This window comes from Geotrypetes seraphini, chromosome 11 (assembly GCF_902459505.1).
Source record: "Geotrypetes seraphini chromosome 11, aGeoSer1.1, whole genome shotgun sequence".
Classification (NCBI taxonomy): Eukaryota; Metazoa; Chordata; class Amphibia; order Gymnophiona; family Dermophiidae; genus Geotrypetes; species Geotrypetes seraphini.
Window position 1 is genome coordinate 130,210,876 of NC_047094.1, and position 23,693 is coordinate 130,234,568.

Sequence of the window (23,693 nt, forward strand, 5' to 3'; positions counted from 1 at the left end):
GGTTTCAGAACCTTGCTATTCTTTAGCATTCTAAATGGAATATTGCTACTCTTTGGGTTTTGGCCAGTTACTAGGGACCTGGATTGGCCACCGTGAGAACGGGCTACTGGACTTGATGGACCATGGCTATTCTTATGTTCTTCTTATGCACCCTAGTAAAAGTATCCATTTGATTCACAAATAACTATTTTATACATGTTAGTTTTCACAAGCGGTTTTCATGTGCTAGTGAACATCTTCAACAGTGCAACATTGTACAAAGCAGCTCATTAAACACGCTCCTCCTATATTCAGTCAGCTTTGTTATGAAAGCACTGATAACCAATGGCTAGATTAGCTCCCTATTTTCAGTGCTGAGCCACATCTGGGGCTGCTGAATAACGGGGGCTAACATTTTGTGGGCTGGTCAACTGGAGCTTATGCAAGTCCAGCCAATATTCAACTTGGGCTGCATAAGACAAATGCGTAGGCCCTGGCTAAATATTGTGCCTGGATGACCACTAAAAAGCCCCTATCTCTCTGATATCCTCTCCCATCCCCCCTCCCACTGATGAGTTCTGTAGGTCCCCCTGACCTCCCCCCGATGTGCCATAGAACTAGGGTTGCCAGATTTTCCAATTGGAAAATCCAGACCTCTAGACCCACCACCCTAGGCCCATCCAGTTCCACCCATCCTTGCTCTAATCCCACCTCCAATCCCGCCCTAGCTCCACCCCCCACTGACTGCCCGACGTGATTTGAGGAGGCTTTTTAAAACCCAAAGTGCTGAGTTTTTGAAAAACATCCAGACCCCTGGACATGTCCTATGTAGAAGCCCCTCACAATCTTTCTCCCCTCCCCCCCTTCCAGGTCAGCATCCCTCCATCAGGATAGGATACCCCCGGGGCCTACTAATTTCCCTGGTGGACCAGCAGTACACTAAAGACAGGAGTGAATCCCTTGCTCCTGCCTCTACTGGCAGCTTCCTCAAAATGGCTGCCATAACCTCTTGTGGCAGCCTTTTAGTATCAGCTCTACATCACATCTGGGTTTGGGAGGCCTACAGACCTCATTGGAGAGGGCAGGAGGGGAGATCAGAGGGTTAGGGGCACTTCTTTATGCAGGACCCAGTCACATATTCAGCTTGGGTAGGGAAAACCCGGACATGTCGTCTTTATGGAAATCCCTGATGAGCTCCGGCCACATCTGGAGGGTATCTGAGCATGCGTGGATGATGTAACGGGGTGGGCGGGGATGTACACAGATGGATGAAGCACTGGTTATCAGGTAGACTACAGAGGGTCGGAGTAAAGGGCCAATATTCTGACTGGCGGGGAGTCACGAGCGGTGTGCCGCAGGGATCGGTGCTGGGGCCGCTACTCTTCAACATATTTATCAATGACTTGGAAACGGAGGCAAAGTGTGAGGTTATAAAATTTGCAGACGATACCAAACTCTGCGCCAGAGTTAGGACCAGGGAGGAGTGTGAGGAACTGCAAAGGGACCTCGATAAGCTGGAGGACTGGGCAAACAAATGGCAAATGCGCTTTAACGTAGATAAATGCAAGGTCATGCACATAGGGAAAAAGAACCCGTTGTTCGAGTATAAAATGGGGGAGAGATTGCTGGAAGACACCAGACTTGAGAGAGACTTGGGTGTGCTAGTGGATCCATCCATGAAACCATCCGCACAGTGTGCAGCAGCCTCGAAGAAAGCCAACAGGATGCTGGGCATCATCAAGAGGGGCATAACAACCAGGACGCGGGAAGTCATCATGCCGCTGTATCGAGCGATGGTGCGCCCACATCTGGAATACTGCGTTCAATATTGGTCGCCGCACCTCAAGAAGGACATGGCAGTTCTTGAGAGAGTCCAAAGGAGGGCAACGAAACTGGTAAGAGGGCTGGAAAACTGCCCATATGCCGAGAGGCTGGATAAACTGGGGCTCTTCTCTCTGGAAAAGAGGAGGCTCAGGGGGGATATGATAGAGACCTTTAAAATACTTAGGGGCATAGAGAGGGTGGACAGGGACAGGTTCTTCAGACTAAAAGGGACGACAGGTACGAGGGGGCACTCAGAGAAACTGAAGGGGGATAGTCAAATGCAAGGAAGTTTTTCTTCACCCAAAGGGTCGTGGACACATGGAATGTGCTCCCGGAGGAAGTGATCCGGCAAAGTACAGTACAGGGATTCAAACAGGGATTGGACGGATTCCTGAGGGAAAAGGGGATCGTGGGGTACTGAGGGAGGTGCTGGGGTGTTGCACAGCTCAGGTGCAAGGCTGGAGGGTTAGGACTTTGATGGGAAGATAGGACTTCGATGAGAAACCCAGGGGGCAAGGGGGCCCCTTCTGGTGTCTAAGGCAGGACATGACCTGTTGGGCCGCCGCGGGGGCGGACTGCCGGGCGGGATGGACCTCTGGTCTGACCCGGCAGAGGCACTGCTTATGTTCTTATGTTCTTATGTAACACATATCCATGCATGCTCCAGGCCCTGAAGATGCGGCTGGAGCTTGTCGAGGAAGAAAAAAGGAGGTTTGTGGGGGGTGGGGCTAGAGCCTGAACTGGGAGGAGCTGGGACGGAATGGGACAGGGACAAGTGTCCGGATTTTTACGGCCTGAAAAATGGTAACCCTTAGCTTGGGCCCATATAAGTTAAGTGGGACAGCTTTTGAGATGGACTAGCCTAAGTGAGCCTTGGCTGAATTTCGCTATATAAGTCCTGGCTCCTCCCCAACACCGCCCCTGACAGTCTACTTTTGGGGGCTGATCAGAGGGAATACTAAAGGGAACTCTCTGTTTTAGTGCTACTGAATCTCAGCAGTTGGGTGGCGAAAGATCATGTTGGCAGGATATCTCTAATGAATATGGATGAGATAGATTTGCATACAAAGGATATGATATGCAAACAAAGCTATCACATACATATTGATTAGGAATAACACTCATTAGACTGATTTGTATATAGAAGATAGTATGCATACAAATATCTCATGCATATTCATTAGGGAAAGCCCTTATTACTGATTTGCATACAGAGGAGATGATATGCATGCAGCTATCTCATGCATATTCATTAGATATTCCTCATTAGACATCTGCATGCAAAGATATCTCATAAATATTCATTAGGGATAGCTCTCTTGTAAACAGAAGGTGATATGCATGGAGAAGTGTCTCATGCATATTCATTAGGGATAGCTTTTGATTTGAATTCAGAGGAGTGGTAGACATGCATAACTATCTCATGTATGTTCATTAGGAATAACCCTTATTAGACATTTGTACACAGGACGTAGTACGCATCTCATGCATATTCATTAGGGATAGCCCTCATTACACTGATTTGCATACAGAGGAGGTGGTAAGCATGCAGAGCTATCTTATGCATATTCATTAATAATAATAATAATAATAATAATAACTTTATTCTTCTATACCGTCACAATCTTGCGACTTCTAGGCGGTATACATTCAAGAGAGGGAGCACAATTAATTTCTCCAGTCATCATCGAAAACATCCCACTTCCACCAATCACAACTACTAAAATTTTAGGAGTCCTTATAGACAATAAGCTAACATTTCGACCACAAATAAGTGCATTGGTTAAAAATTGTTTTTATAAATTAAGAATGATTCGATCATTGGCCCCTCTTCTTGATATTAGTTCCCTGAACGTTCTGATCCATGCACTTGTAATATCAAAAATGGACTACTGTAACTCACTATTAAAAGGAATCTATCACAAAGACTTAAAACGCTTGCAGCTTATTCAAAACACGGCCATTAAGATAATCTCGGGCGCAAATAAATATGATCATGTTACCCCTTTGCTTCAAAATGCCCACTGGTTGCCTGTCCCACACAGGGTAACATATAAAATCGCCCTTCTGACATTCAAAACTATGCAGACCAATACACCAGCATTCATAGACAGAGTTTTGATTCCATACGACCCTCTGAGATCTTTAAGATCTATATCTCAATACAATCTTAACATTCCTTCTTTAAAAATTATTGGCACACGTCGCACCTCCACTTTTTCTGTGACAGCCCCTATGATCTGGAATGCTCTTCCTTTATACCTAAAAATGGAAAAAAACTTAAAAATTTTTAAAAGCAACTTAAAGTGCTTTCTTTTTAAAGATGCTTTTAACTGAACTATTGTATTTTAGAGATTAATCTATACTTGTTCTTTTTTTACATTTATTTTCCCAGTCCCTTTTGTGTTTACCTTATATGTTCCTCACATTTTCTACATCAATTGTATTTCCCCCCCCCCTTTCCTATTTGTGTCCACGGCCTGTTGGTCCATAATTACCTAGTATGTATTGTTGTCAGTCTTGCAGTTTTCATAGAAAAGTATGTTTTAATTGTTATATTTTTGTTTAAATGTTATTTTATACCTTGTACAACGCTTTGTAGTATCGAAAAAGCGTTTAATCAAAAAACTGAATAAACAATAAACAATTTACAATATGCAGATAGGCAGATGGAAGTACAGAGACTTTAAGAAAGCGAAATTACAAAATATACTTTTGCTAAGAATTTCAGAGGGGACATATTAGGTATATTCTGAAAACCGGACATGTTTACAATCATCAAGACTAAACTTGTGCATCCCTGGTTTAGTTCATTGGCCTTTTTGAAGACAAACTTGATTCAAGATAGCCATTGGCTGATGAGAAAAACTCAGAGAGCCAATTTTCACAGCCACAGTGGTCATTCTTATGAAGTGAACATGAGTTGTTGGTTAGTTATGGAATGTGTAGGATGATTTTTAATGCTGTTCTATTTTTGTTACAGATTGACAACTTACTGAACGCTGTGAAACGCATCTGTCAAGGAAATTTAATATCATATTTTGGAAGTAAGTAACAAAAATAATCAGCAGTATGATGCAATATGACATGGGGGGGGGACAGGAAATGGAAGAGGGATAATGAAGGATACCGTCAGTGTTATCTCCACAGCATCCAGGGCCTGATCCTATAAACGGCGCCTAACTTGTAGACGCTGCTCTGCGCAGTTGTCAATCAACTGCTGGGCCTAATTTATAGAGTCATGCCCAGGCCTACTGTTCAGACAGGTGGTGTTAGGCATTGGCAGGGCACCGGACAATATTCCACAAATAACCTGGATTGGTAGTTGTTTTTTTTTTATTGATTTTAATGGTGTGGCAAATTACTAAACCAATTAAATTTAATTCAGTTAGGCATCGCTAGATGCCCTTCAATATACCTAGCGGCATCTAACCGAGGTACCTATTAGAAAAAGGATGGTTAACAAGACTAAGAATGTTATAATGCCTCTGCGACCTCACCTGGAGTATTGCGTTCAGTTCTGGTCGCCTTATCTCAAAAAAGATACAGCGGCACTAGAAAAAGTTCAAAGAAGAGCGACCAAGACGGTGAAGGGGATGGAACTCCTCTCGTACGAGGAAAGACTAAAACGGTTAGGGCCCTTAAGCTTGGAAAAGAGACGGCTGAGGGGGGAGATAGGATTGAAGTCTATTTCCAAAATGGAAAAATGTTATACCTACAGTCTCACTACCTAATTGGCAGCCATTAAATGTGGACCGGATGGAATTCACCCGAGAGTATTAAAGGAACTTAAGGAGGAAATAGGCGAACTATTCCAAACCGTAGCTAACATGTCAATTAGAACTGGGCAAATACCAGAAGACTGGAGGATAGCAAATGTCATCCCAATTTTCAAAAAAAAGGATCAAGAGGGGATCCAGGAAACTACCGACCTGTGAGCCTCACATCGGTTCCAGGGAAGATAATTGAAACACTAATTAAAGAGAACATTGTACAACACTTGGAGGACCACAATCTAATAAGGGCTAGTCAACACGGCTTCAGGAAAGGGAAATCATGTTTGACAAATTTACTACAATTCTTTGAGAAAGTGAACAAACAAATGGATAGTGGAGAACCAGTGGATATAATTTACTTGGACTTTCAGAAAGCATTTGACAAAGTCCCTCATGCAAGGCTTATGAAGAAACTACTAAGCCATGGAATAGGAGGAGAAGTACACAGATGGATCGGCAAATGGCTTGAAAACAGAAGGCAAAGGGTTAGCATAAATGGGAAATTCTCGGACTGGGAGAAAGTGACTAGCGGCGTGCCCCAGGGCTCGGTTCTTGGGCCTATCTTGTTCAATATTTTTATAAACGACCTGGAAGAGGAAACAACATGCAATATAATAAAGTTTGCAGATGATACAAAACTATGTCGGGCGGTTGGCTCTCTAAGGGACTGCGAGGACCTCCAGAAAGATCTGATCCAGCTGGAAACGTGGGCGATAAAGTGGCAGATGAACTTTAACATAAACAAATGCAAGGTGATGCATCTAGGAAAGAAAAACAAGGAACATGAGTATAAGATGTTAGGGGTGATGTTATCAAAATGCGAACAGAAAAGGGATTTGGGGGGTACTGATTGACAGTACCCTAAAGCCATCGGCTCAATGTGTGGCGGCGGCGGCGAAGAAAGCAAACAGGAAGTTGGGCATAATTAAGAAGGGGATTACGAGTAGATCGGAAGATGTCATAATGCCACTTTATAGAACAATGGTCAGACCACACTTAGAATACTGTGTCCAACACTGGTCTCCATACCTTAAAAAGGATATAACTCTGCTGGAGAAAGGGCAGAGGCGAGCCACGAAACTTATCAAAGGAATGGAACATTTGAGCTACAAAGATCGACTCAGGAAACTGGGACTGTTTACCCTCGAGAAGAGAAGACTGAGAGGGGATTTGATAGAGACTTTTAAAATATTAAAAGGATTTGATAAAATAGACCAAGAAGCAGCATTACTAACATTCTCAGATGTGACACGGACTAGAGGTCATAGACTGAAACTGAGTGGCAGCAGGTTCAGGACAAATGTCAGAAAATTCTGTTTCACACAGCGCGTTGTGGGTGCTTGGAATGCACTCCCGGAGGAGGTTGTGGAGGAGACTACTGTACTGGGATTCAAGCGCAAGTTGGATGCACACCTTCTTGCACATCATATTGAGGGATACGGTAAATCCGGGTCTCCAGAAAGGAGTACCTAAATGGGCCGCCGCGTGTGCGGATCACCGGACTAGATGGACCTCGGTCTGATCCGGTGAGGGCGTTTCTTATGTTCTTATGATTTATAAAATGGAAAAAAAAACCCAAAAAATATGACGCACTGTTTGGAGTCTACGTTATGACTTCCACATACATCCACATAGAACACTAAAATATATGCACAAAGACAAGTACGTACCCTGCTATTTTGAGGTGGTGAAATGCGAATAAGAAGATTGAGAAATGCTTTGCCCCTGAGGTAGCCCTCGTTTTTGTGGCGAAACAGATGGTCCCCTGTCGGGAAGGTGTGCAATTGACTGCAAGATTTTGGCCTTTCAAGATAAGTGGTTAATTGGTTGTCCTTTTGAGACCACGTAGACATACTGTGGTTTCCAGTAACCACCTTTTCATTGGTTTGTTTGTTCTTTTTTTTCTGCATATCTGCCTCCTTCAATCGACCTATCACTAGTTACACAATGCTTGCTATTGAAGTTTCATGTTTTAAATCATCCACAATATGTCACAGAATTGAAAGCACAAAGTTTGAAAGCGGTGAAAGTATGATGTCTGAGTTGAGGTTTTTTTTCTTCAGTACCTGTGGCTCGTTTTGCACTTTTCTAGTGTTTTTTGAGCCAAAAGATTGAGGTCTGTTTTTCTCCACTTGTTTCAAGTTGAAAGGGGATGGATTCCGTACAAACGTAAGGAAGTTTTTCTTCACCCAAAGAGTGGTGGAAAACTGGAACGCTCATCTGGAGTTTGTTATAGGGGGAAACACCCTCTAGGGATTCAAATAGGGGAAAACACCCTCCAGGGATTCAAGACAAAGTTAGACAAGTTCCTGCTGAACCGGAACGAACGCAGGTAGGGCTGGTCTCGGTTAGGGCAGAGGTCTTCGACCTGGGGGCCGCCGCGTGAGCGGACTGCTGGGTGCGACGGACCACTGGTCTGACCCAGCAGCGGCAATTCTTATGTTCTTATTTCTAGTGTTCTATGTGAAAATCATAGTGTAGACTCCAAACTGCACGTATTATTTTTTTGTATTTTTGGTTAGTTATACGGCTGTGCCTCATTTAACAAGTGATTTATAAAATAGGGCAGTTACATACGGAAATGGCGCCACTTTAACAAGAAAGAAGTAAACTCACCATGTCCATATGTATGTGCTGAGATCTCCACGTGGACATTGCAAGGTCTGTGCTGTTCATTTCTTCAAAGTCAACAGCAGAGTAGACAGGGAACTAGTAGGTGCTGGTGGTGTCCAGATTGATTATTAAAATGACTGTTGTTCCAGAGAAACAATGGCCGAAAGACTCAACATGAATTGTGTTTCAGCTGAAAAGGCCTTCTTCAGGAGTCTAAAATTGCTAGAACCTGGGGTCACAAGGGAAACTCCTCCACCTATCCCCCCTTGAAACAATTTACACTTATGCAGACGACATCCTCGTCCTCCTCGAGACCGATTCGAACCTCACCGACCTGTCTAAGAACATATCCTCTTGTATAATGAACCTACAATCCTGGGCCCACACTGTGCAAATGAAATTGAATGAGTCCAAAACAAGACTTCTTTGGCTCGGTCCAAAACTAGATCACCTACCCACCTCCATCCCATTACCCTCTGGCTCCTCTCTGCAGCTTGAGTTCTCGAGCAATGTCTTGGGCGTCATCATTGATTCCACATTGTCCTTCAATGACCACCTCCAATCCTTGGTAAAAAAATGCTTTTTCAGCCTTCACATGCTGAGGAAAGTTAGATCCTGCTTCCATCAAAAACATTTTACCCTCCTTGTCCAATCCATCATCCTCTCCAGATTGGACTATTGCAACTCTATCTACTTAAGCCTATCTAAGAAAAACCTCCACAGACTCCAACAGATTCAGAATGCCGCGGCCAAGCTCATCATCGCTAAAAGTAAATTTGACCATGTCTCCCCGCTCCTGGCCAAGCTCCACTGGCTTCCGATAATCGCCAGGGTCCACTATAAATGCGCCTGTTTAACTTTCAAAATCCTATATGGTATCCTCCCTCCCTTTATCCCTCTTTCTTGGAATTCCTCAAACCCTAATACCACCAGATCCTCCCACAAATTAAAACTATCCTTCCCCTCGCTAAAAGGCATTTCTCACACAGGAAAGCTAGGGACATCCCTCCACTTCAAAATCACTGAGCTCTGGAACAACCTTACCTCCCCTCTTCGGAACTTGAGCTCTCTCCAAGTTTTCCGCAAACATCTGAAAACCTAGCTTTTCTCAAAAAATGTAAGTCTCCCTCCAACTTAGGAATCAAGGAAACTCTTATATCTTGGCATCTCAAGTCCTCTAAATTTTCTTCACACTTCTACCTCTAACCCTCTGTTGTAGTTCCTTCCTATTTCTCCTACTGTAAACCGCGTCGAGCTCTACGAACGTGGAGATGATGCGTTATACAAACCTAAGGATTAGATTAGATTAGATATGAATAAATGATGTAGCACATATCTTATCTGATAAATGCTGATACCAGCCAAAAAAGTTGTAGTGAACAAATCTCGAACAATAACACTAAACTGAACACTGAATCACCAAGGGTTCAAAGTGGCAATTTTAGACTCCTGAAGCAGGCCTTTTCCAAGTTTCCAAGTTTATTAAAAATTTGTCCAAAATACTGCTATAAAAATCATTTTCAATGCAAGAAAATTTGATCATGTCACGCCTCTTCTGTTTAAAGCACATTGGCTTCCTATTGAACATCATATCATTTAGAAGATCATGTTGTTGATATTCAAAATGAAAGTAGCAGGGCAGCTTGAGTTTATTCATAGACTTTTGATTCCCCAGTCCTCTCAGCGTTCTCTTCGATCTTCTAACCAAAATCTGCTTTCAATCCCCTCATTAAGGCATATCAATACCATGAGAACCAACATTTTTTCTGTCACTGCCCCCTCGCTTTGGAACTCGGCTCCGAACCATATAAGAGAGATCACATCATTTAAATCCAAGTTTAAAAATATTTCTTTATAAAGATGCTTTTAAAGCTTGATCGTCCTGGCTGACTTCTGTGCTCTCCCTTCCTTTCATTTTTTTTCCTATTTTCGCTCTTTCCTTTACAAATTTTGTAGTTCTTCCCTCTTCTCCTGTGCTAGTTAGTCAATGTCCTTTTCGTATGTCTTGATTTTGTGTTCTTTTCCCCCTATTTGATGCTTTTATGTAATATTTTAAATTTTTTGTAACACCGTTTTGTTCAAATCTAATTTTATTAAGCAATAGTAAACACAAAAGTCATAACAACCATGGTATGCATTTTCAACAGACACCCGCGGAGGACTGGACTCTTATGCCCTCCCCGGACCCACCTCACCCCCACCCCACAGCAAAGAATCCCCAACCCCCCACCCACCCCTCCCCAACCCCCCACAGATACCGAAAACTCTTAGGCAGGGAACATCAAAGACACATAGAAGCACAGATTCAGAGGTGAAGTCTATTCAAAACACGGCTACGACTCTCAGGAGTCAAAATGTTCAAATACGGAGTCCAAGTGTGAACAAAGTCTCTGCTCCGGCGTCGAGAAGAACAGGCCAAACGGGCCTCCCAACCCAGAAGTTCATGAAGGCGATTCCTCCAATACCAGAAAGAAGGTGGTTCAGAAGAAAGCCAGCAACACAGGATACATTTCTTCCCCAAAATAAAACATTTACTAAGAAATAATTTTTCATAAGAAGTGTACATATGCAAGAAAGAGAAATGGGCAAACAGCATAGACTGCACTGAGACTGGCACAGGGGTCTGCAACAAGCCCTGTAAAAAGGAAGCCAGCTCCGTCCAGAATACCTGAATCCCCTCACAACTCCAAACACCATGAAAGTAAGAATTTACCTCCACCGAACAGCGGATGCATAATTGAGTATCAATACAACCCATAAGGTAAGCCTGACTCTGGGAAGCATAGGCCCTTAGAACAGTGCGAAAATGACATTCACGTAATTCAGCACTATGTACCAAGCCCGCAGTGCGTCTCAGGGCAGTTAACAAAAATTTTTCCCCCAAGTCCCTACCCAAGTCCCGCTGCCAGGCCTCCAGAATACCAGGGAAAACCCTCGGCGGGCAAAGAGCCAGGATCCGGCCATGCAAAACTGAGATAGAGACCCTGGAATCAGGATCTGCAGTCAAAAAAGTACAGAGCCGGGTCCCAAAATCCCCTTGCAAAGAAGTCCCCTGGAGGGAAGCCACGTAGTGACTGAGTTGACAATAAGCAAAAGGAAGTCCAATCTCAGGTACCCCCCTCCCCACTAATTCAGCACAAGGTAAGAGAGACCCATCATCCCGCAGAACATGCCGCAACTGTTCCACCCCCCGAGCCCTCCAACGACCAAACACAGAAGGTCCAACCCCCGGAGGGAAAGCTAAATTCCCCACCAACGGGATAAGTGCACTAGTGTGAGAGTCCTGATTCCACAACCGAAGGATTTGATGCCACACTGTCCACAAGGACCGAAACAAGATACTACGCCTACAGAGTCGCGGCAGTTTAGATAACGGGGCATGGAGGAGATACAATAGATGAAGAGGATAGAAATGATCCCGCTCCAGAGAAAGGTCCGTATAAAAAGAGGTACCCAACACCCAATCACTAATATGACGAAGCAAACAGGCCTGGTTATAAACCCTGATGTCAGGCACCCCCAAACCACCCCCGTAGGCAGGCCCCACCAACAAGGACCATTTCAATTTAGGTCTTCGTCCACCCCAACAAAACCGGATCTGTCTAGATTACGTTCTTACTACCCTCTCATCAATGTCCTTTTTTACTGTCTACCTAAAGCTTGCCACCTCTTTCCCTCACCCCTCCAGTGTTTCCCTAACTCAATCCTTTTCTCCCCATCATGTGCCCCCCTTTTATTTATCCCCTCCTTCCATCATGTACCCTCTTCCTCCAACCCTTCCATCTAGTACCTTCTCCTCTCTTTGTCCACTTCCATCCAGCGTCTGGTCCCCTCTTTCTCTCTTCCCATTTCCTTCCTGCATTTGCTTCCTTATCTCTCCCATATGCACTTCCATCCAGCATAGGCTATCCCATATCCACTACCATCCAATGTCTGCCCTTTCTCTCGCCATCCACCCCTCTTCAATCAGCATCTGCCCCCTTTCTCTCCCTCCAATATCCTTCCCCCTTATGTCTCTCCCCTTTCTCTGTACATCAATTCTATCAGCACCACCCTTCCATACCACCCTGCCCCCTTTCTTTCTCTCCATCACTCTTCCATTCCAGCAATCCTGCTCCTTTCTCTCCCTTCATGCAGCAAGGTCCCACGATGATTGCAGCTGCCGGACCACCCCACTCCGACGTACTTGCTCTGGTGCGGACTCAGCAGCCGCATGCTGGAAGGTCTTGCGATGACGCGTCTGCTGACTCTGCTCCAGAAGAAGTAAGTTATGTCAGAGGGGGTGGACCCGGCAGACGCAGGGAGTTGTGGCAAAGTCCCACAATGACTGCGGCTGCTGGGTCCACCCCCTCCGACGTAACTTACTTCTTCCAGAGCAGAGCTGGCAGATGAGTCAGCCCGGGACCTTCCTGCACCTCAGCACAGCTGCCGACTCTGCTGCAGCGAAAGTAAGTCAGAGGTAACGTGACCATTTATTTTTTTCATCAAAAGGTGACATATATTAATTGATTGTGTATCCTTTCTTTCATTTCTTTCTTTCTGCACTCATGCCCAACAATTGTCCCTTTCTATTCCCTCCCTTCTTCCTTCCCATGTCCTTAGTGCCCCCGTCCCGTGTCCATGGTGCCCCCAGTGCCTCCGTCCCGTGTCCATGGTGCCCCTAGTGCCTCCGTCCCGTGTCCATGGTGCCCCCAGTGCCTCCGTCCCGTGTCCATGGTGCCCCCAGTGCCTTCGTCCCGTGTCCATGGTGCCCCCAGTGCCCCCGTCCTGTGTCCTTAGTGCCTCCGTCCTGTGTCCATAGTGCCCCTAGTGCCTCCTTATGTCCCCCCCCCCCCACTACTTTCCAGATTTTGGCCACCCTAAAGCCAGCCTGCCTGTCTACCTATCTCCCTCCCTCGCTAAAGCCAGCCAGCTTGCCTGCTTACATCCTGCCCTCCCTGCCGCGGAAAAGAAAAAAAGCGCCTCTCCCCTTCCTTTCCCCCGGCCGCGCCGTGGAGCCTTCAACACTCGGGCAAGTTTCGATGGACCGGTTCTTAACGAGCTCGCCGGCTGTAGTGAGAGGGGGAACTTTCCCTGCAATTGCTCTGCTGGAGGGAGCCAATGGAGCCTTAGGGATGGAAACATCGTTGCCCCCCCCCCCACCAGAAGCCCATTCACCACCCAACCCGGCTTAGGAGAATGCTGAGGACCTAACTAGCCCGACGCAAACTGGAGGACCCGCACGATATCCAGGAAGCCGAGACAACACCGAGTAGAGGAGCAGAGGGAACCGATTCCTCACTGGCAGCTTTACCTAATATCTGGAGACTGCTCCAAAAATTGGGAAGTTGCAGCAACTAAATCTGCCAGTGATAGCGCCAAAGTTGTAAGTAAATTGGACAAACTTATCTGATTCAGTTCAAAATATTAAAATTGAAACGGACTCTAAACTTGCTCAAATGAGTACAGAAATTTCCTCTTTGCAAAATATTTCTGCCACTGTTGTTAAGGATAGTCTTTCTACAAAGAAAAATTGAGCAGCTGGAGAATTTTAATCGGAGGCTCAGTCTACGAGTATTACAATTTCCTAAGTCTGCTTTACCTACTCCTTTAGATTTGTTCAAAAAATATTTCACAGAAAATTTGAAATTTGCCTCTAAAATCATGCCTCCTCTAAATAGAATTTATTACTTACCTAAAAGAAAAGTAAACATGCCTGAAAATCAACAAGAAACAGCTCAACAAATTGATTTCAACAATTTAACTGATATATTGGAGAATTCTCAGGAGGAGATTGAATACCAAGGAACTTTGGTTGTATCTTTAGTCTTTGAACAGGCCTTAAATTTAATTATCTAATCTAATCTAATCTAAACCTTAAGTTTATATACCGCATCATCTCCATGAGAATGGAGCTCAACACGGTTTACAAGAACTTAAAATAGTGGGTAGAGAAGAAGAAAAAGGATGACATGAACTTATGTGTAGAAGGGGGGAGAGAAAGGGGGGAAGGATAGAGCTACAATTTGCTGAAAAGCCAGGTTTTCAGTTGTTTGCGGAATAACTGAAGGGAGCTCAGGTTCCGCAGCGGGGTGGTGAGGTCGTTCCAAAGACCTGTGATTTTTATGAAGGCTTTTTTTCATTCTCCTCCCCTATGTTAGTCAAGATTGCAGGAAATTATCTTTAGCTATGCGAGAAGAAGTAGTAAAAATGGGAGCAAATTTTCTATTAAATTACCCCTGTAAGTGTCAAATAAAATATGCTGGGTCTAAATATGTGTCTTTTTTTGCACCAGAGCAGCTTCGAAGTTTTTTGGACACAAAAAAAGTAATGAAACGTATGAAATTGGGGCTTCAAAGAAAATAGGCTGGTTTGAGTCACGTTAAGCCTTTTTGCAATATTTATTTTCATTGTTAACAATAGATAACATAGAACATAAGAAATGCCTGCACCGGATCAGACCTGGGGTCCATCCAGTCCGGTGATCCGCACACGCGGAGGCTCAGCCAGGCACACCCTGGCGAATACAATGTCACTCGTATCCCTCAATGTGTCCTGCAAGAAGATGTGCGTCCAATTTTCCCTTAAATCCTAGAATGGTGGTTTCCTCCACCATCTCTTTCGGGAGAGAGTTCCAGGCGTTCACCACTCGCTGTGTGAAGCAGAACTTTCTGACATTTGTCCTGGCCGTGTCCCCTCTCAGCTTCAGGCCATGACCTCTGGTCCGAGTCTGGGTCACATTCGCCAATGTGAATAAGGCTATTTCTTGCTCTCCATCCTTTCCCCCTGCTGGTGAGTGAGCTTGCTCCGTTTTGTCAATTCCTTTTAGCAATTTAAAAGTCTCTATCAGATCCCCTCTCAGTCTTCTCTTCTCAAGGGTGAATAATCCCAGTTTTCTGAGGCGATCCTTGTAGCTCAAGTTCTCCATACCTTTTACTAGCTTCGTCGCTCTCCTCTGCACCCTCTCCAGTAGTGTTATATCCTTCTTCAGGTATGGAGACCAGTGTTGGACACAGTATTCCAGGTGTGGTCTGACCATTGCTCTATAAAGCGGCATTATGACCTCCCTTGATCTACTCGTGATTCCTTTCTTTATCATGCCTAATATCCTGTTAGCTTTCTTTGCCGCCGCTGCACATTGAGCCGATGGCTTCAGGGTTCTATCTATCAGTACTCCCAGGTCTTTTTGTTGTTTGCTCTTCCCCAATGTTATACCTACCAGTTTGTACCCATGCTCCTTGTTTTTACTGCCCAGGTGCATCACTTTGCATTTTTCTACATTAAAACTCATCTGCCTATCTTATTTTCTTGTTTCTCCTATTGGGATCTAAGGAAGAGTTTTGTAATAATTGTAAACTTTTATAGGATTTAGTTTTCAATTTTCATATTAGAGTTTTTGTTACTCAATATTTAAATGTTTCTTTTTGTAAATCATATATATGCCATGATGAATGATGCTCTGATTTGCAGTAACAAGTGGATTCTTGTAAATTATTTTGAAATATAAATTAATAAATATATATATTAAAAAAAATAAAAATAAAAAAAAATCACACCAGATGAATCTGGTGTTCTTTTATAACCTCGAAAGAACATACAGTGAATTTGCAAAGGACATTGCAATCATGGATGAAGACGTATTTTCAAAGGGGTATTTTCTAAGAGTATTAAGTTTGTATTTTAAAGATATGCTGCAGAGTGGACTCGGTGCTCCAAGGATTCCCTTTCTCAACCTCTTTAATACTACGTGCAGTATAAGAACGGTAAGATTTTCAAACCATTTTTGTTTCCGATTTTTATAGATATACTGTATGTGCTTATACAAATGGAAGTAGAGTGGAAGAAAATAAAATAACTGGAAAAAAAAAAAATGCGCTCATATTTATAGGCTTCCTTCTAAAGTGATGTACAACAGGTAACGTCACAAAACAAAAATAAAATTGCCATACACTTTCACTGCTTGGAGCATTTGCCTGCTACGGCACGAGACTCCGCTCCTCAGCGCATTCAGTGAGTTTTATGTTTAAATGTGTTTATTCAATTTCAACGTGCAGAAAACAACAACCACCATAGTAAAAACAATGCAAAATACAGACATATTTGCAGAATATCCAAATTGCCCCTCCCAACCCCCCCCTCCCCCAACAAAAACCCAAACAGTAAATCCCTGGAGAAAAGAAAGTGCAGAATAAATCAATTATGAGTTCAAAAGTCTATTCCGGGCCACCGAGGTAAGGGTCATCCAAAATCGCTCCCAAATCACAGTAAATCTGCGCCCCGGTCCCGATTCGAGATCAATGAAATGTGTACGTTCCAAGGAGGCCTGGATGATCATCAATGATTTCCATTGACTGTAAGTCGGGACATCGCTAGCCAGCCACTGTAGTAGTATAGCCTTTTTACCAAGTAATATAGCTCTAGCCAAAAAGGCTAAAAGGCCTTTAGGTTTTGGAGAGACGACATCATAGAAACCAAAAAGTGCTCTTGGGGTCGGAGACCACCGCTGACCCCAAAGAGCTGAAATATAAGATCCCAAATGATGCCAAAACTGGAGAACACCAGGGCAAGACCAAAACATATGGCCCAAGGAGGCATTCACTTGAGAACATTTAAGGCAGTGATGTTCAGTGAGTTTTATATGAGTGTCCCCCGAGGAGGGCGTCTTGATTACACCGAAACGTGGATCCTTGTTGGGACTACATTTATGAATAAAGATCTTCTCATTGGTTGAATAGACATCTCCCTTGCCCTTTATTGGCCGGCCATACAAATATATCAAAATAAAACAAACAAGAGAGCTGGTTCACTAAATGGCATTCAAAATTCAGCGCTCAACACATCAGCACTGAACAGTATACTGGGATGGGCTTAAGTTTGGGCCTAAAGACTTGCACCAACCAAAAGAAGGAGTAAATCCTGGCATGCAAGACAACCATGTCTAACCTGCCCTTGAGACTGCCCAAAGCCCCTCCATAACACGCCTCCACCACGCCCATCTCATGCTCTAAACGTACGGAGGCTGGAACACCTTACTCGACGTACAGAAAGATGGTTTTGATTATCGGCACTTGGACGTTCTGGCGATTAGGACGTCCAAGTGCTGATTTAGAATGCTATGTTTTTTGACTATGGATCCCAAAGTATCTTAAATTGTATTCAAACTTTAGTAGATGACCATTGCAATGACTTTAAAAAAGGAAGTGTCCAAGGTCAGTCTGAGAATCCTCAGAGTCTAAGGTCACCGAATTTGTAAAGACAAGAAAACGAGGACACATGGCCCCGCCCTGCACCTTGTCCCGCCTCCTGTCCCACTCCTTTTTCATCGCCACGCAAACTGAACCAAACGAATACACCAGTATATCGGGTGACCGCAGTGGTGCATCTAGTTTATTTAATACCCGGAGCCAATCATTTTATAATACCCCCCTCCTCTATAGGAAAAACATATTTTTAGTAATAATCCCTGAGTCATATAACAAAAGTGCAGTTGTAAAAATATGAAATGAAAATAAAATAAAATAAAATAGATATGGTGACTGTGACGATGACTGAGCATAGCAGGCTGTGATATATTTGTATTCAAACATATTTATAACTTGCAGAATCCAAATTGTTCTTGGTGGCTTATGTTATTAACATTCATAATAAAAACTTAAACAAAGACCAATTAAGCAATAAAATGGCCAAAATTTTTTAAAAAATATATTAATAAACCCTACAACTTCTCAGAATTCCAATTTTTGGACACTGATCATTCTTTTTTCCTCTTAGGGCTCCTTTTACTATGCCGCGTTAGGGCTGTAATGTGTGGAATAGCGCCTGCTAAATTTTCGCATGGAGCTGGCGGTAGTTCTAGCTATGTAGCGTGGGTTTGGTGTGCGCTAAATCCGCTAATGCAGCTTAGTAAAAAGAGCCCTTAGTCTTCAAATGTGTGGAATCAGTCATTTTAATGTTTGCGTATTGTAATGTTTGCGTATTGTAATGTTTGCGTATTTTATTTCCACAGAATTTCTTGCAGATTGACACAGAAAATTCTTATAACTTTTCAAGTTGGTCTTAAAGTTGAAAGATGACTACATTTAGCCAGAGCTCCCATTTGTATTCCAAGTAGCCCACAATTTTTAACCTTTTTTTTTAAATTTTCAGATATATTAATTTACATCAATCAAATAAATATGCAAAAATGGGAAATACAAACTTATGTATACTACATAAATCATCAACAAAGAAATCCCATCAAGCCCACATTATTTGGGGAGAGAAATTTTCATATAATAGTAAGGAAATCAAAAAAGGGGGTAAATATACCCTCAACATTAAGAAAGGCTTTTAACATTATTACCGTATTTTCACGCATATAACGCACGCGTGATACAAGATTTTACAAACCGAGCATAACCATGCGCTTTATACAATGGTTTTCTGTCTTGCTGCCGCCCTCTTCCATCTTCCTGCAGCGTTCGCTGAAAGCCGCAGCAGCGGCTTCCATGCGCCTCCTGCGGCTGGGAAGCGTTCCCTCTGACGTCGTGATGGAGGAGGGCGCCAGCAAGACAGAAAACACCGCATCACAATAGAATGCATTACAATAGAAAACCTGGGAAACAAAATGAGGTATACCAAAATTTTCTTACATAAATTCCTTGTTCCCGCGCGCTATACCCGTGTGCGCGTTATATGCGTGAAAATACGGTAACTGCTATTGCAGTGAAACGTCACAACTTACAATTCAAGTACCATACCAAAATAAATTAATGTTCAAGGAAATGTTCCAATTGAAGCGGATCGAAAAACACATGGGGTCCTTTTATCTGTGGCTGGGTCGGGAGAGAATTTACTGTGAAAGGTGCCTGGTGAAGGAGAGTGGAGCACTGTGATTGTCTGATGACAGGGGCCTCCCCGATGATGTAGGTGGCCCTCTCGGTGCCTGCCCGAATCGCGGCACTTGGGAGTTGTAAAACGCTGAGACAAGAGGAGCTGCAGGTAATAATCACAGTGCTCCACTCTCCTTCACCAGGCACCTTTCACAGTAAACTCTCTACCCAATTTTTAACCATTTAAAGCTTTGCTGACTTGTTCAAGAAAATGTATTAAGTTCAATAAATGTAACCCGTGACTATTAACAATTATGGAATCCTCAAAACTGCAAATGCATATTGTAATTTTGATGAATACTGTCAAAGACCCATAAAATTCCCAAAGTTAAATTAGTTCACATGGTGGATTTAGCTGCACAGTTCACAGCAGAGTTGATCAGATAGATGATCTCCCATAAATATATGGCTATCATCAACCAACGGTCAGTTCAGAAGCTAATCCAGACCTGGATTTGCTACATGGCATGAAGAAATACATAACCTTACTTTTCTTAGGAAAGTCTGAATTACAAATCCTTGGGGTCCTTTTAAGAATGTGCGTCTACCACAGCCTAAAATGCCTGACTGTGGTCCTGCATTGGTGTTGGCTGGGGGGTCGGGTCTGGGTGCACTAATTGATCAGCGCAGTTACAATGTCGCATACTAACCAATTAGAATTTGATTAGCACATTAGTCTTTAGGGAGAAATTCTAGAAACAGCACATAAACTTAATTAACAAATGGCAAGCCCCCATAACGTTAAAGTGCCTACCAGCGTCTAAATAAAAAGTGCCAGAATCATGCCTATGTAGGTGATTGACGGTGCATACTATTGCAATGGACATGGCTAATGCCATAAGTGGCATTAGGTGCCACAAAGCGCCCATGTAGACGCGATTCATGGCAAGATAGGCACTGGAATTGTAGGCCTGGAAAACTCTAGCCTAGATTTCCGATGTCTATCTTTCTCAGAGGCATGACTCTCTATTGGGCACCATCACGCAACTGACACGCTATTAGCGGTAGATTTTTAGGCAGCTGCCAATATCGGTGCACTAGGCAGAATCCTGGCCTTACCTAGGGTTACTAGACGTCTGGATTTCCCTGGACAAGTCCTCCTTTTGAGGACATGTCTGGGGGACTGGGTGGCTTTTCAAAACCCGGCACTTTGTCTGGATTTTGAAAAGCTCCCAACGAATCACTGTCGGGCAGGAGGGTATCCACGCATGCGTGGAGACCACACAATGATGTCATGTGCATACACGCGTGATGTCATCGTGTCGCATCCACGCTTGCAGGCAGGGGGGGGGACAGGGTTAGGGTGGAATTGGGGGCGGGACTGGGGGTATAATGGGGCAGGGATGGGTGGAACTGGGAGGGCCTGGGAGCGGGTCTAAGGGTCGGTAACCCTAGCCTTACCGCCTACATGATACGTGGTAGTAGAGGCTCATGCGCTAATGGCCATACTCTAATGGGAAAATTAGTGCATGGCCATTAATTGAAAGATAGAAGATTTGGCTATTTTACCCATGAGGAAAAAATGGCCTTAGAGCACACACACTAAGGCCACTTTTTACCACTGTTTGGCCACAGGTCCCCTACGTATGCAATGGGTCAAAAGCAGTTTTTTTAGGATTGTTCTTGGTGGTAATTCTAGGCATTGATGTTGGAAGACCAATAATGGTTCAAGGATTTCTGTTTGGTACCAGCTCTTTACATGAATCTGGGGCAAATCATTTTATCTCGCTGTGAGCCAGAAACACCTCAGTCACACTTTCCTAGTCTTAAAATTGAAAGAAGTTCTTTATGCTTTTCACTGATTAGTAGAAGCAGACCGTAAGGCCGATGTTTGGAATAAGAAGAGATTCGGCTAACAGCTGCCTTCTACAATATTCTGTATATGAGAGTAAAATATCATTAATGCATCATGTCAGACACAATAACATTTGCAATGATGGTTGTGAAGAAGGGGGAGGAGGGGGAGCGATATCTAGAGAGAAAAGATGGTGCATGCCTCACTTTTGTAACTCAAATTGTGTTGATTTTGATAATAAAAATGTCTTTTGTCTTATGAATGGCGACTTGGTTTATGAGTTAACATTGTTTTCAAAAGATGAAAAAAGTCAGCAGATGGCCCAAAAATGTGATCGGTTTTATGATGTTACATTTATTATTTATTTGGATTTATCAATCACCTGTATGAAAAGATTCACCCAAGGCGGTTTACTATCTGTGTCGGTGGGCTCAAACTTTAACTATGGAACCAGGGACAACGGAGGGTTAACTCGCTTGCCCAGGGTCACAAGTAGCCGTGCTGGGATGAAACCCACAACCCCAGGGTGCGGAGGCAGCTACTCCATCCACTAGACCACTCTTCCTCTCCAAGACTTTGAGGACGTGTTTTCTAGGGACGGACCTTCATTTGCTAAGATATGGGAAATGGCACTGACGCATGCCATGTGGTTGCATGCAATTTTTAAACAAATACAAACAGAATTGGCACCAAAATTAATGTTTTATTCTTAGTCAACAATAGTGCATGCTCTTTCAAGAGAGCTCACACTCAATGTGACAAAAATGAACATTCCTGGAAGCAACACAGGAAACCGTAGAGCACAACATACTTGATCGGGTCATAGAAACATGATGGCAGCTAAAGGCCAAATGGCCCATCTAGTCTGCCCATCCGCAGTAACCAGTATCTCTTTCTCTCTCTAAGAGATCCCACGTGCCTATCCCAGGCCCTTTTGAATTCAGACACAGTCTCTGTTTCCGCCACCTCTTCCGGGAGATTGTTGCACGCGTCTACCACCCTTTCCGTAAAAAAGTATTTCCTCAGATTACTCCTGAGCCTATCGCCTCTTATCTTCATCCTCTGCCCTCTCATTGCACAGTTTCCTTTGAAATGAAAGAGACTCGACTCGTGTGCATTTACACCACGTAGGTATTTGAACGTCTCTTATCATATTTCGCCTCTCCCTATTGGCTAAGGCTCTTAACATTTGCATCTCCTCTTCCTACAGGCTAAGGCTCTGTGCACCTGCATTGTGAGGTCATAGAGCTGCCCATCCGCAGTAACCATTATCTCCTTCTCTCTCCGAGAGATCCCACGTGCCTATCCCAGGCCCTTTTGAATTCAGACACAGTCTCTGTTTCCACCACCTCTTCCGGGAGATTGTTGCACGCGTCTACCACCCTTTCCGTAAAAAAGTATTTCCTCAGATTACTCCGGAGCCCATCACCTCTTATCTTCATCCTATGCCCTCCCATTGCAGAGTTTCCTTTCAAATGAAAGAGACTCGGCTCATGCACATTTACATTACGTAGGCATTTAAACGTCTCTGTCATATCTCCCGCATTTCCTCCAAAATATACAGATTGAGATCTTTACAGTATGTCTGTCCCTCATATGCCTTATGACGAAGACCACACACCATTTTAGTAGCCTTCCTCTGGACCGACTCCATCCTTTTTATATCTTTTTGAAGGTGCGGCCTCCAGAATTGTACACAGTATTCTTTTTGTGTTCAATCTTTTTTTATTAATATATAATGAAAAGTACAGTAAATAACAGAACAGTAGCTCTTGTATAATGTCAATAAAATACACACAAAAAAACTGTACGGACATTCAGAATACATATGTTGATAATGGCAAGATTTACACAGTATTCTATATGAGGTCTCACTTTAGTCTTATACAGGTGAATCAATACCTCTTTTTTTCCTACTGGCCATACCTCTCCCTATGCAACCTAGCATCAATCTATTGCTTCTGTAACTAAATATATATGTAATTATTAAGCCTGAAGACAAGGGTAGTGGAATGATTGATTAGAGCTGCTGCCTCAGGATCCTGAGCTTGTGGGTTTGACCCTAGCATTGCTCCTTGTGATCCTAAGTAAGTCACATAGCCCTCCATAGCTAGATTGTGAGTTCCGGGATAGACGGGGAAAACACTTAGGGGAAGATTCTCAAAGCCCCACCGTGCCTTTAACAATGGTCGCTACACCGGTTTCACTTGGTTTAGCTTGAAAGTATTCTACTGGTCAATTCTCCTTCCCTAACCTCTCTCCCTTACCCATAATCCAGTATTTCTCCTCTACTTCCCTTCCCCATGGTCTATCTCCCTCTACTCTCTTTACCTTTCCTTTCTTGATCTGGCATTTGTCTCTTTTCTTCTATCCTCCCTCAATTTGGTGGTTTTCTCAGCCCAACCTCCCAAACGGATGTTGCATTTCTCTCTTCCACTCCTTCCCCACACCCTCCCCTTGGGACCTGGTACCTCTATCTCTCTTCCTTATACTGCAGCTTGGGATCTTCAAGCCGCTGGTAATTTTAAAATACTGCCTTCAGCAGCTCCAGAAGCTTTCCCTTCTTCTTCAACTTTCTGACTCTACAAGGGCAGGATGCTGAAGCAGAGGAAAACCTTCTGGGTCATCGAAGGCAGCACAGTTAAGCTTGTAAGCTCCAGGATGGGGAAGGGAGAGAGATTTCCTGCTGTTGAAGGGAGGTGGGGGTGCCAGACTGGCAGCAAGTTTCCATCTTCCTCTGCGGCTCATCAGTGAGTTTGCCACAGTTTGGAAAACACAGGGTTAAGGACTGAATATTGCACTTAACCACATAAGTTTAGCTGCCAACCTAAAACCAGATATTCAATGCCAGTTCCC

General features: G+C 43.7%; 1 protein-coding gene across 1 annotated transcript in view; it reads left to right on the plus strand.

The window, feature by feature from the left end:
• The window catches only part of LOC117345727 (BPI fold-containing family C protein-like), an 85,589-nt gene extending 66,972 nt beyond the window's left edge, over nt 1-18,617 (plus strand). The window contains exons 14-16 of the mRNA XM_033914804.1: nt 4,787-4,850; nt 15,858-15,934; nt 18,178-18,617. Coding sequence (XP_033770695.1) covers nt 4,787-4,850; nt 15,858-15,934; nt 18,178-18,231 — 195 coding nt within the window. The 3' untranslated portion in view covers nt 18,232-18,617. The remainder of the gene's footprint in view (nt 1-4,786; nt 4,851-15,857; nt 15,935-18,177) is intronic.
• Nucleotides 18,618-23,693: the final 5,076 nt, after the last annotated feature.